At 44.0% G+C, this 14,003-nt stretch overlaps 1 protein-coding gene across 1 annotated transcript; it reads left to right on the forward strand.

Annotated features, from left to right (window-relative positions):
• The first annotated feature begins 209 nt into the window (after positions 1 to 209).
• LOC121281451 (hepatitis A virus cellular receptor 1 homolog) lies at positions 210 to 13,730 on the forward strand. Its single transcript, XM_041194397.1, has 3 exons — positions 210 to 347; positions 1,071 to 1,418; positions 13,624 to 13,730. The coding sequence occupies exons 1-3, from the start codon at positions 296 to 298 to the stop codon at positions 13,728 to 13,730; spliced, it is 507 nt and encodes a 168-aa protein (XP_041050331.1). The 5' UTR covers positions 210 to 295.
• Positions 13,731 to 14,003: the final 273 nt, after the last annotated feature.

Raw genomic sequence — 14,003 nt, forward strand, 5'->3', positions numbered from 1 at the left:
CTACAAAGTGTGTTAGAGTGATGAAACATTCTATTGAAAGCAGCTTGGAATGTCAGTTAATTTTGTGCCAGTTGGAAATTGGTGGCAAAATCATTGCAGAAAATATATTCTTAATAAACACTTGCCTCAGTTCACAGACTTGTACGTTACTGAAGCACAACCTGTGAACTTATAAAGGAAACTCTGACCACTCACATCAGTATAGGACTAACATTAGAAACAGAAGTTCAACTTCAGCCACAAGATTCTACAGCAGCTGGAACTCAGAGAGCTCCAGTCTGTAGTGTCCAGCATCATGTTTATTACTGGGGTTGTGCCTCATTTGATTGGGCTACTTGTTTTTTTAGGTAAGTTTCTCAATTTAAAAAATGATTTATCTCACATTGTTTCGTGTTAATATAAGTTATTCTAATGCAATACGTTAAGTGTTCCTGCGAGTGACTTACTGGCCTTTGAAGGGATCAGTACAGATTCACCAATAGGGGGCTTTTAAAGGTTTAAATAATGAGAGCTTGGTTGTGCAAACTGTGTTTGTTTTCTCTTGAGTTTGGAATTTCAGGGGTGATCTAATGGAGGTTTTTAAAGCAAGAAAGGGATTTGGTAGGATAGATGCGGAGAAATCATTTTCTTTGGTAGAGGAATTCAGAACGAGTGGGCACAATCTTAAATTAGAGTTAGCCCATTTAGGAGTGAATTCAGGTAGAACTTCATTGCACAAAGAAATCCGGAAGACTCTCCCGGAAGCTTCTGGATCCTGGGTCAACTGAAATTTTCAAGACCTGAAATTGATTAATTTTTGGAAGGTAGAAATGTCAACGGATATGGAGCTAAGGTGGATAAATTGAATTGTGGTGCACCCAAGAACCAACTGAATGGTGGAACAGGCTCGATGGCTGAATGTCCTAGTCCTGTTCCTTGTTATAATGTCACTATGTTTCTATGGTACATGCAGCTGGTTGGTAACTGGTATTATTTTCTATATACAGTGCCTGTCTGTTCATACTCTGTACACTTTCTCAGTCACCGCAATAGATACTGAATTATTACTATCTTTACCTGGAATGTTTCAGCTCCAGTCATTTCTGTAAGAGGATCAGAAGTGCGAGGATTCCTGGGACAGTCGGTCACACTGCCGTGCAGATACTCTGTCAGAAAGAATGGTGAAACTGAAATGTGCTGGGGCAGGGGACATTGCTCTTTACTTGACTGTTCACAACCACTGATCAGAACAAATGGGAAAACTGTAACTGAAGCAATTTCCACAAAATACCACCTTGATGGTAAAATAGAGGAAGGAGATGTATCGCTCACAGTTGGCAATCTACGTGAAGAAGACAGTGGCTTGTATTGTTGCCGTGTAGAGATTACCGGTCTCTTTAATGATCAGAAAGACCTTTTTAATCTGCTGATTTTGGAAGGTGCGTCAGCTCATTATTATCTATTATTTATATTTCTCATAGAAATGCTGATTCAAAATTATCGTTGATATCTCTGTTAAATATCAAGGAATAAATGTACAAGATGCAACAGGTGATGCAGCATAGTTCAATAGACACAGACAATAAATCTGTTGCTTTTCTATGGAAAATAGCTTTATGTATTTTTTACAGTGATCGAATATGGGCAGCAGAGATATTTTACACAGGCCCTGTTACACCCACAGCTGGACGCTAGCGAACTGAATCCCTAGATTTACACTGCATTATCTGCTAAAAGTAGAATGAGATTTAAATGTTTGTGAGCAGCATTGATTGCATCAACTAACTGTACAGTACATAATAATGCATTACATGTACATAAAATTATGTGGTAGAAGCATATTATGTTATATTACTATTCAGTATTAATATGTATGAATATTTTCTGATGGGCTATTTCTGAGTTCAATGTAAAAATGAATGATTTAATTAATAGTTTCATTAATAGTTTTAATGTGAAGCTCTGATGTAGTGCCATACTTCCCCTAAAAACATAGGTGCAGGTCTAGTTTTGTTCACAAAGGGTCGTCAAAGCATAGGATACTTTAGTTTTATTTTCTTCTTGCTGGATTTTGCTCTGCACTTTAACTGGTTTCGCTGGGTTGTCCTCCATTTTAAATTATTCCGTTTCTCTCGCTGTCAGTAGTTTAGTTTCATTTTTCTCAATTGTTGTATGTATTCCAATTGTACCAAGGAGATGGAGAAGAACATAATTGCACTGGGGAGAGTACAGAGAAGATTTACAAGAATGCTGCCAGGGCTTGAAAATTGCAGCTATGAGCAAGGATTGGAAAGACTAGGATTGTTTTCCTTAGAACAGAGGAGGCTGAGGTGTGACCTAATTGAGGTGTACAAAATTATGAGGGACGTGGATAGGGTATACAATAAAGACTTGTTTTCCCTAGCTGAGGGGTCAATTACCAGAGGGCATGGATTTGAGGTGATTGGTAAAAGGATTAGAGGGGACACGAGGAAAAACGTTTTCACCCAGAGAGTGGTGGGCATCTGGAATTCACTGCCTAAGTAGTTGAGGCTGAAATGCTCAACTCATTTAAAAGGTACCTGGATCTCATCTGAAGCACTGTAACTGCAAGGCTATGGACCAAGTGCTGAAAAGTGCTATTAAAATGAGTGGCTAGTTTCTTTTTCATCTTTTTCTGGTCGGCACAGATATGATGGGCTTAATGGCCTCTTTCTGCGCCTTAACTTTTCTATGGTTCAATGGTTCTATAGATGGGTATCCTTTTAGAGGTCTGAACATGTTGAAAATTTGCAATGGAGAGGAACACGATATGAGGGATGAATCAATGCAGCTCAATGACCACAGTGACATTTTGTCAATTCTCAAGATTTAACAGACACCCTCAAATGAATATGGTAGAGGATGTCAGTCTTCACCGTCTCCATTTTCCACATTGGGCTGTAACAGAGTTATGCCGAGTCTTGCACCATGATCTCCATATACAACCGATCATTCTTTGCCTTCTCTGCACAAGTGAGGCTTAACACTCTATGGCACAACCTTTTCGTTGCTAAGTCTTCCCAGGCCGAGTAAGTGACAAATACATTTTTGCTGTGGAACAGATGCATTAGCTGAATAGAACAGTAAGCTTCCACTGGGTAGCAGGGTTTCCTCAAGTAGAAACGCCACACAGTTCCCATGTGATCATCAGATCACTTCACAATGACCCTATGTCTCCATAAACGCTCAATAACTGTTCAGCTGGTGACAGACCACAGCAATATCATTCTACACTTGTTTTTACAGAGAGGGTTGTGAGACTATGAAACGTACCACCAAATGTGGTAACTGAAATGGAGTCCATGTTGACAGGTAAAAACAGGTTAAAGAGGTTGTTAAGGGGAGTAATGCGATCTGGAAATGAGGCAAATTTATGAGCTTGGGATTGAACGGGTGTTCAAGCACCCATCGATCCCGCTGCGACCACATGAGACTCAAGCTTCTTTCACCGGTTTTATTCAAGCATGCAGGGGAGACTGTATCCGTACAAGATGGGTACAAGCTCCCCGAATGGTTACATTTCCTTGCAGTTATACTTTTCCCTTATCTTATCCTGTTTGCATGCACCAATGATAAATGTCTACATCTCATTTACACACAATTGGTTCCGTCTATCCTATTCATTTGCACACATAACTAGTTTTGTCTATCCTATTACCTTCGATGTGTACACGTTTGAACCTCATTACAGGACCCAAGCATTTTCACACATACTTAATTTTGTCTATCCTATTATCTTCGAGACACTTGTATATGATCACATTATCCACTCCTGTTCAATGTATACACACAGTCCTTGATTCTTAGCTGGTCCAGACTGACTTGTGGTTTATTAAAAGCCATCTTTTTGTCCATTGTACTATTACAAAGGACTTGCTCAAATCAGCCCAGAACTTATAAATGGAAACAAGGATTTGCCAGGATTTGAACCCAGAGTGTTCTGTTTACTAAACAGGCACTTTAACCAACTAAGCCACAGAGACCAAATGCTCTTTGTCCATTGTATTTTGTTTTTAGCCCTTTCACCTCCACCTTCATGATTATGGCTGATTAATTGATCAACAACAACAAGATCTGGCTGTGCCCAATCTGTCCAGACAGTCTGTTTCCCCAATCAACTGGACTGCCTCCTGAACCTCCCACTCCTCAGGAGAGTGAATCAATGGAGGAGGAAGCAGCGGAAAATCAGCAGGGGGAGTGGCAGCTGATGAAGAGAGCCAAAAGGAAGAATGGGCTAAGAAATTACCAAGCCACTTCCCAGACAAGTGGCAAAAGGCGTCTCCCATCCGACACGGATGACAAGGGCAGCTGCTCTTGGGACGAAGAAGGGCATGGGTGGCACCAACAGAAGAAGCGGCAAAGCTCTAGGGAGTTGGAGGATGGGACACCCGAGCTCCAGAACATTGGAGACAATGAAGAGAGCAGCGCAAACCAAGTTTGCCCATAACCCGAAGAGGCCAGCGCACCCCAGCCCCAGGAATCTGAGAGCAGTGAAGCGCTCAGCACACCCCAGCTCCGGGAAGCCGGGACAGCAATGCCTCAGAGGGGGAGAGGATCGGAGAGTCATCTCCAGCAGAGAACATTTCAAATTTTGTTCCTTGCAGGGACCCCCAGAGGCCACCTGATCAGAACATCTCCAATGGGGTGGCTCAGGACAGTTTCCTCAGCCCATCCAAAGTGACGCAATTTGTGAATACTATGGGTATGCAGGAGCAGGCCAAAGATCTGGGACTCTCAAAGAAAACAGATTTAGTAAGAGACTAAATGCTTTAAAATGGGTTTAAAGATTGTATCCATAAATGTGCGTAGCATTAAATTTACTACGTGATGTGTTGTGACCTTGGACTACCTTGCCAAGGTCAAAGCTGACCTGTTGTTTCTGCAGGAGTGTGCGATACTGCACCTCAGCTCCTACAGGCAATTGTCACGATGTTGGTCCCATGGGTCATCGGTCTGGTCGGGAGGAAACGACTCTCTTTCCTCCGGCCTGGGTATTCTGCTACGGGGAAGCAACTTCACCATCTCCGAGGTTAAGAAGGTGGTGGGCGGACGCCTCCTCATAGCAGACATAATGTACAAGAATGCTCCACTCCAGTTAATTAACGTGTACGTTCCGGCACAAAAGGGCGAGTGGCTGGCGGTTTTTCAGCAGCTCCCACTGCTGCCGGCGACCTCCAGGCCGGTCATTCTGGGCGGTGACTTCAACTGCAACATTGGTAGGGCTGACAGCAGTTTGGACGCTATGTCCAGATCCCTGATGGAAACAGTAAAGGAAGCAAAGCTGCACAACATCTTCAGCAACCCTGCAGGTGGAGTGCAGCGTAGATACATCTGGTCACGGCCAGATGGGTCCATCCGTCCCAGGATAGACTTCCTGTTTGTGTCCCGTGCATTTGCAGTCAGATCCACCGATGTCAAGCCGGTGTTCTTCTCTGACCACTGCCTCCTACTGACTGTCACTTACCGGAAGACCAGATGGTTGGCAGGGGGGCCATGGAAGCTAAACGTGCAACTGCTAACCTCAGAGAACATTGAGGAGCTCAAGAAGGATTACAAAGGTTGGAGAACCGTGAAACCCCTCTTTGAATCCCCGACACCCTGGTGGCAAGCGATCAAGGGAAACATCAAGAGGTTTTTCATCCTCAAAAGCACCCAGAAATCTAGAAAGGAACAGAGGGAAATGTCCCGACTCCAGAAAAACATGCAGAACCTGCTCCAGCTGCAGTCGATGGGGGTCGATGTCAAGGAGGAACTCCAAGAGGTGAAGAGCCAGCAAGCCTCACTCTTTGCCTCGGAGGCCTTCAAGATCATCCTCTGGTCCAGAGTGCACTCCATAGAGCAGGTTGAGACGTGCTTCGTTTCTTCTTCCAAAAGGTACACAGAGCTCTGTGATCAGCAGCCTGAAGGAAGAAGACGGCTCAATAAAGTCATTGCAGTCTGACATTTTGAGGATCAGCAAATCCTTTTATGCTGGATTGTATGACCTGAAGCCCACAGACAGCACGGCCTCCCAGTCCTTCCTGTCCTCTATTATGGAGGTCTTAGACGACAGTACACGGGAGAGCCTGGACAAACCGCTAACTCCTGACGTACTGACTAAGGCCCTTGAGTCCTTTGAGAAGACTAAAACTCCAGGAAGCGATGGCTTGCCGGCTGAGTTGTATGCGGCTCTGTGGGACTGGATCCGCCCAGACCTGCTAGAAGTGTACGAGATTATGCTTCTGGCCGGCAGCACGTCAGAATCCATGAGGAAATGCATTATCACCCTCATCTACAAGCACAAGGGGGAAAGGGAGGAAATTAGAAATTGGAGAGCCATTTCACTGTTGAATGTGGACTATAAGGTTCTATCCAAAGTCATCGCCAATCGTGTCAAGTCTTCTCTGGAACTGGTGATCCACCCTGACCAGACTTGCACTGTGCCGGGCAGGAAAATCTTTGACAGCCTCGTGCTGCTCAGGAAAAGATTGCCTATGTACAGGACAGGAGTGTGGACACCTGCCTCATCAGCCTGGATCAGGAGAAGGCCTTTGACAGAATATCGCACACCTACATGGTGGATGTGCTCTCCAAAATGGGGTTTGAGGATGGAATTTGCAATTGGATCCAAATGCTCTACGTTAACATCAGTAGCACAGTCTCAATCCATGGGTGGGAATCAGATAGCTTTCCTGTTAAATCTGGAGTCAGGCCGGGCTGCCCTCACTCCCCTGTCCTGTTTGTGTGTTGCATTGAACCTTTTGCTGAGTCCATCAGGAAGGATCTGGGCATAAGAGGAGTGATGATCCCAGGCATTGGAGGCACTCAGATCAAAGCCTCCCTGTACATGGACGATGTCGCCGTCTTCTGCTCGGATCCGCTGTCGGTGCGCAGACTGATCCACACATGCGACCAGTTCGAACTGGCCTCGAGAGTCAATGTAACTCGTGGGAAAAGCAAGGCCATGTTCTTGGGGAACTGGGCTGGCCGATCCTTTGTCCCCTTCACCGTCAGGGCTGATAGCCTGAAGGTGCTGGTGATATGGTTCGGAGGGACCAGGGCATGCATTAGAAAATGGAAGGAGCGAGTGTCTATGGTGCAAAGAAAACTGGGCATATGGGAGCGACGCTCCCTCTCCATTGCGGGTAAGAACCTGGTCATCAGGTGTGAGGTACTCTTGCTGTTGCTGTATGTGGTGCAGGTCTGGCCCATTCCACACTCCTGCGCGATGGCGATCACCCGAGCCATCTTTCGCTTTATCTGGAGGTCAAAAATGGATCATGTTCACAGGGACACGATGTACAAGCCTCTAGATAAGGGGGGGAAAAAATGTGCCCAACATCGCCCTCATCCACCTTTGTGTGCGGTTGCATCAAGCTGTGCGTAGACCCTTGGTATGCAAACACCAAGTGTCACTACGTGCTGAGGTTCTACCTGTCCCCGGTGTTGCGAAGGATAGGTCTGGCCACACTGCTATGGAACACTCCAAGTAGTTGGACCGTGCCGTACCACCTGTCCCTCATGGAAAGATTTATGCAGAGAAATACCTTTGGCCACAAGTCCATCAGGCAATGGTCGGCACGTAATCTCTTAGAGGCCCTGAGGGAAAAGGAGATGGTGGATCCTGTTGGATGGTTTCCCTGTCAGACTGTCAAAGTCGTTTGGCAGAATGCCTCATCGCCAGAACTTTCCAACAAGCACCAAGTTGTAGCTTGGCTGGTGGTGAGAAAGGCCCTCCCCGTCAGATCCTTCCAACATGCCAGGAGTCTCACCCCTCTGCACATTGCCCTCGAGGTGGCTATGGTGGGGAAGGGACCGTTGTTCACCTCCTTGTGGATTGTATCTGGGGAGAGATGCAGTGGTTTCTGTCGAGGTTCAATCCGAGCAGTTCTGTGACAGAGGATTCTCTGCTCTATGGGCTGTTCCCAGGGACACACACTGAGACAAACATCAACTGCAGCTGGAGGATCATCAACTCGGTGAAAGACAATCTTTGGTCTGCCCGAATCTTGTTGGTCTTCCAGTGCAAAGAGCTGTCCCCGACTGAGTGTTGCAGACTGGCACATTCCAAGGTCCAGGACTACGTGCTGAGGGACACACTAAAGTTTGGGGCAGCCGCCGCAAAGGTGCAATGGGGAAAGGTCAAAGACCTTTCTGTCATGATGCACCGAGGGGCTGGAAATTGTATAGACCCCTCTGGCTGAACGACTCACAAAGATTGCAAGTAGTGAACACTAAATGCATCATAATTGTATTGAAGCGCCTCAGAGCGCAACATGTATGTTGATAACTCCAATGCCATTGCACTGTCTGACTGCCCGAAATGATCATATTGAAATGATTGTAATATTCATTGATTGTATTGAAGCACCTCGTGATCCATGTGTAAAAGTTGAATCTGATTGCACATTTTGTGATGGCCATTTAGAAATGTTTTGTAATGTTCTTTCAGATAATTTATGAATAAAGTATTTTTTTCCAAAAAAAAAATGTGTGTAAAAGTGCAATAGCTGTGCACAGTGCTTTCAATGATGCAGCAGTTCCTAACTTAGGTTTGAACTGTGTTTGAAATCTGTGCAAAAGTGAGCAGCACTCTTGCCTTCACCTTAATCAAGACACCTGTACTTTTATCCCTTATTTACAAAGGACCTGGGCAACTGCATTGATTCAAATGGTGAGCTCCCTCAACACCTGCCACCTGTGTTTTACTGGATAGTGGATTTTAATTGAAAATAGGACCACTCTCCTCTGGTGGACTGACTGAAACCTGACCTTTAACATCAACATGAGCCTGTTGCCCATTAGTGCCATTGTGAAAATTTAGATCAGTTCTCTGCCATAGCCATGACTTTTCCACTAATGGTGATCTGTAGCCCTTTAAGAGCACCTCCATGATTTTGTAATCTCTGCTTGCTGTGAGCATAGCCCTGGCAGAAGTCCAGTATGGTGAAAAATAACCCCTTATAGTTCAAGGAGGGCAGGAGCTTGCAGTGGTAGGTTCAGTTCTCATAAACTACACTTCTACAGAATATCGGGGAGTAATTAAGCTTGGGGGATTTATTTTCACCAGTTATCAAATTCGCCACTCTGGTAAATGATGTTTCAAAAGTGGAGGTCAGTAATTAAATATCAATCAGAACATCAAGGTTGTGTCTAAGGTTTTGATTTGTAAGTACATTCCTTCTTTTGTGCCCTCCTCCAGGACACAGTGGGCGAGGATATAAAAAAGAAATATCTTTAAATATTGCAAATTTATAAAGCAAAGTGTATTCACATCAGTTTAAAATAAAAGCACTGAGACTGAGGGTGCTTAATATTTTTATCATGAGAATAGCTTTGAAATTAATTCCCCAAGACCATATACAGCAATTTGTCAGCTAGATGCTTGGCTATTTGATAAACACTCTATGCCATTAATGTTAGGAAATCTTTGCTCATGGGGATGCGATAGGTCCCTTTTTTTCACTTGTAATGTTAGGCAATGTGAACTTATCCACTTTGGCAGGAAGAATATAAAAGCAGTATACTATTTAAATGGAGAAAGATTGCAGAACTCGGTGCTACAGAGGGATCTGGGTGTCCTGGTGCATGAATCAGTATAAGCTAGTATGCAGGTACTGTAAGTGATTAGAAAGGCAAATGGAATGTTGGTATTAATTGGAAGGGGAATGGAAAATAAAAGCAGAGAAGTTTTACTGCAGCTGTACAGGGGCTTGGTGAGACCGCATATGGAGTACTGTGTACAGTTTTAGTTTCCTTATTTGAAAAAGAATATAATTGCCTTTGAAGCAGTTCAGCGAATGTTCACTTGACTCATTCCTGGGATGAAGGGATTATCTTATGAAGAAAGGTGAATATGTTGGGCCTATACCCACTGGAGTGTAGAAGAATGAGAGGTGATCTTACTGAAACATATAGGATCCTGAGAGGTCTTGATAGGGTGGATATCTAGAGGATGTTTCTTTTTGTGTGGGAGACCAGAACCAGGGGAAACAGTTTAAAAATAAAAGGTCTCCCTTTCAAGATGAAGATGAGGCAAATTTTTTTCTCTCAGAGTGTCGTTAGTCTGTGGAATTCTCTTTCCCAGAAAGGAGTGAAGGCTGGGTCATTGAATTTATTCACAACTAAGTTGGAAAGATTTTTGAGTCAAGGGCTATGTAGGGGGGAGAAGAAAGTGAAGTTGAGGTCACAATCAGATCATCCATGACCTTATTGAATGGAGGAGCAGGCTTGAGGGGTCAAATGACCTACTCCTGCCCCTAAGTCCCATGTTCCTAGCCCTAACAGACTCAGAAATCAACATCGACTATTAGCTTCTTCTGAAAAGAGAAATCTTTTAAGGGCTTTCACAGAGAGTCAGAAGTTAGGATACAAGCATATATACATAATGACCTACAGATGGGGAGAAACATAGGGCTGAATTTTCCGTTGGTCGGGCGAGGGAGCTTGACCCAATCGTGGGCAGGTGTGGAGCCGATCGCCGCCAGCGATTGGGGCCGCACTGCTATTTTATGTGGGCTGGCTAATTAAGGTGCTCCCTGTGCGGGCAGGGGGGAAGCCCTAAAATCGAGAGTACAGTCTTTCGCACATGCTCATGAAAGAGCACACATCTCCCTGAGGCTAGGTACAGCCTCAGGGAGATCATCTTGACTTTTAAAAATAGAGAAAAGAAAAATGCCTTACATGACCCCTCATGTGACAATGTCACATGAATTGGGACATGTTCATTATTTGCAGAACAACTTTATTACAAATTTTAAAACCCTACATGAAACCTCATTCCACCGCTGGATGAGGTTTCATGTTTTTTCTAGTTGCCGTCTGGGCTCCTGGCCAACCTTTAATTGGTTAATTGATCCTGTCAATGGCCTCAAGTGGCCATTGACAGGTCGGTAGGCCTGCAGCTGAATTTGCCCCCACCTTACTGAAAATTTAAATGGGGCAGGGTGATGTCAGGGGTTCTGCCCGACGTCATCCCACATCATTTTACGCTTCGGTGAGTAGGCCCCGTTCTCTGCTCGCCGACGGTAAAATTCTGCCCATAGATCATTGTTCATTATTTGTTGTAGTGAGAAGGTCCCAGTCAGAGGTAAAAGCATTGCCAAGAACTCAGCAAAGAGATTTAATGAAGAATTCCCCAAAATATTTGCCAGGGTCAGCATTAGTTCAATTGAATAATTGATCATCCTGTCACAAAGTGCAACTCTAGTCATAATCCCATCATAAAAGAAGATATAATTCTTTTTAGTTGTTGCCAGGCCTCTGCTAATCCTTTATAATCATTAATTTAATTTAAGATAATTGAGAGTTGGGACATGCAGTTGGTTGGTATCCTACCTTGTGACTAGGGTTTTTTCTATTCTTTCATGGGATGTGAGAATTGCCGGCCAGGCTGTTAGGCAAGGAGTTCCAGGATTTTCACCCAGCGATAGTGAAGTGATATGGTGCTTTAGTGCCAAATCAAGATGGTGGGTGGCTTAGGGGAATTTGCAGGTGGTGGTATTTCTGTGAATCTGCTGCCCTTGTCCTTCTAGGTGGTAGAGTTTGCAAGTTCGGAGGGTGCTGTTGAAGGTGGCTTAGCAAATTGCTGCAGTGCATTGTGTAGATGGTACTCATTGATGCCACTGTGTGCCAGTGGTGGAGGGGGTGAATGTTCAAGGTTGTGGAAAGGTTGCTGATCAAGTAGGCTACTTTGTTCTGGACGGTGTTAAGCTCCTTGGATGCAATTGAAACAACAGGCAAGAGGAGGGTATTCCATCACACTCCTGACTCACGCCTTGTAGATAGTGGTAAGGCTTTGGGGAGGCAGGAGGTGAGTTATATGTCCCAGATTTCCCAGCCTCTGACCTGCTCTTGTAGGCACAGGATTTATATGGCTGGTGCAATTCAGTTTCTGGTCATTTGCAACACCCAGAATGTTGGGGAATTCAGTGATATAATGTCATTGAACGTCAAGGGGAGGTAGTTAGATTCTCTCTTGTTGGAGATGGTCATTGTCTGGCACTTATATGGCATGAATGTTACTTGCTATTTTGCAGCCCAAGCCTGCATCTTGTCCAGGTTTTGCTGCATTTGGACACTGACTGCCTCAGTATTTAAGGAGTTTCGAATGGTGCTGAACACTGCAATCATCAACAAACATCCCCATTTCTGATTTTATGATTGAGGGAAAGTAATTGATGAAGCAAATGAAGATGGTTGGACCTAGGACACTACCCTGAGGAATTCGTGCAGTGATGTCCTGGGATTGAGGTGCTTAACCTCCACCAACCACGACTATTTTCCTTTGCACTAGGTATGACTTCAACCAGTGCAAGGTTTACCCCTGATTCCCATTGACTCTAGTTTTGCTAGGGCTCCTTGATGCCACACTTGATAAAATGCTGCCTTGATGTCAAAGGCACTCACTCTCACCTCACCTCTAGAGTTCAGCTCTTTTGTCCATGAATCAAGGCTGCAATGAAGTTAGGAACAGATGGCCCTGGCAGATCCCAAACCGAGTGTCAGTGAGCAGATTATTGCTGACTAAATGCCACTTGATAGATCTACCAATGACACCTCCCATCACTTTGCTGGTGATTGAGAGCAGTCTGAGTGGGTCGTAATTGGCCTGATTGGATTTGTCCTGCTTTTTGTGGAAAAGACATACCCTGACAATTTTCTGCATTGTCAGGGGTTGCCAGCTTTGTAGCTGTACTGGAACGGTTTGGCCAGGGGTTCAGTAGTTTTCGAGCACAAGTCTTCAGCACTACAGCAGGGATGTTGTCAGATTCCATAGTCTTTGCTGTATCCAGTGCCTTCAGCTATTTCTTACTATCAGATAGAGTGAATCAAATTGGCTGAAGACTGGCATTGGTGATGGTGGGGACCTCTGGAGAAGGCCAAAGTGGATCATCCACTTGGGACTTCTGGTGGAGATGGTTGCAAATGCTTCAGCCTTGTCTTACACTGATGTCCTTGGCTCTCTGATCATTAAGGATGAGGGTATTTTTGGGCACCTTTACTAGTTATTTGCTTAACTGTCCACCACTATTCATGACTGGATAAGGCAGGACTGCAGACCTTTGATCTGATCCTTTGATTGTGGGAGTGCCTCATCTGATTATCGTGTGCTGCTTCCGCTGTTTAGCCAGTGTTGATCTACTGTAGACTGGTGGGATGAAAGCGTACATTCTGTACTGCTAAAATAATCTATAGTAAATTACTTTGGGAAATATCAATTCAGTTTCTAGTCCACAGCACAAATCTATCCAGCAGTTGGCACAAAATTGCAATGAATTGATAAATAGTGTTTCATTTTACCAAAATAAAATTCACAACTTCTCATCTACCAAAAATGCACCTGCCAAAAAAATTCAAAACCAAAGACATCTGAAACTAGAGAGCTCCATCGTTTGGGGTTTTACTGTCTTCCTCATATTGAATCTGTTGTCAAAACAAGATTCTAATCAGAGGCATCAACTACAAAAAACCGAGGCTGATTTACCTTACTCTTCCATGTCTAGTTGGCCATCTTTAGAATATCATTTGCATCAACTTGCATATGCATGCAAAATGGATGATATAATGTGTGGCTATTTAGTGGGAATGGCTAATATTTTCATCAATGTGAGCACAATAAAGTAACACTTTTTTCTATTTCAGGAAACAGCACACAGACTCCATCACCCTCTAGCGTGTCCCTTACTACAGGACATGGCAACCATTTCACTTCAAATGCAACTGAAGGTCAGATCTACATCTCCAAATAGTATAAGTTATCTTTTTCTCTCTAACAAAAAAAATGTATTTTATTTTTTATATTTGCATAGATTGTGAACAATTTGGCTTTAAATAATCAAGGTAACCGAGGGTACGTCTTGAAGATATACTTATACCTAAGTGTTTAAGCATTTAAACTTGAATATCCTGGTTTTAAATTAGGTTATACATTAAGGGTAGGGGCACTCGTGGTTAACTGGTAGAAATGTCAATGTATTGATTAAATGGACTTCTTTTTTGTAATCGTCCAGTGAGATATCTTT

The sequence above is a fragment of the Carcharodon carcharias genome, chromosome 8, assembly GCF_017639515.1.
Source record: "Carcharodon carcharias isolate sCarCar2 chromosome 8, sCarCar2.pri, whole genome shotgun sequence".
In the NCBI taxonomy this organism is placed as follows: Eukaryota; Metazoa; Chordata; class Chondrichthyes; order Lamniformes; family Lamnidae; genus Carcharodon; species Carcharodon carcharias.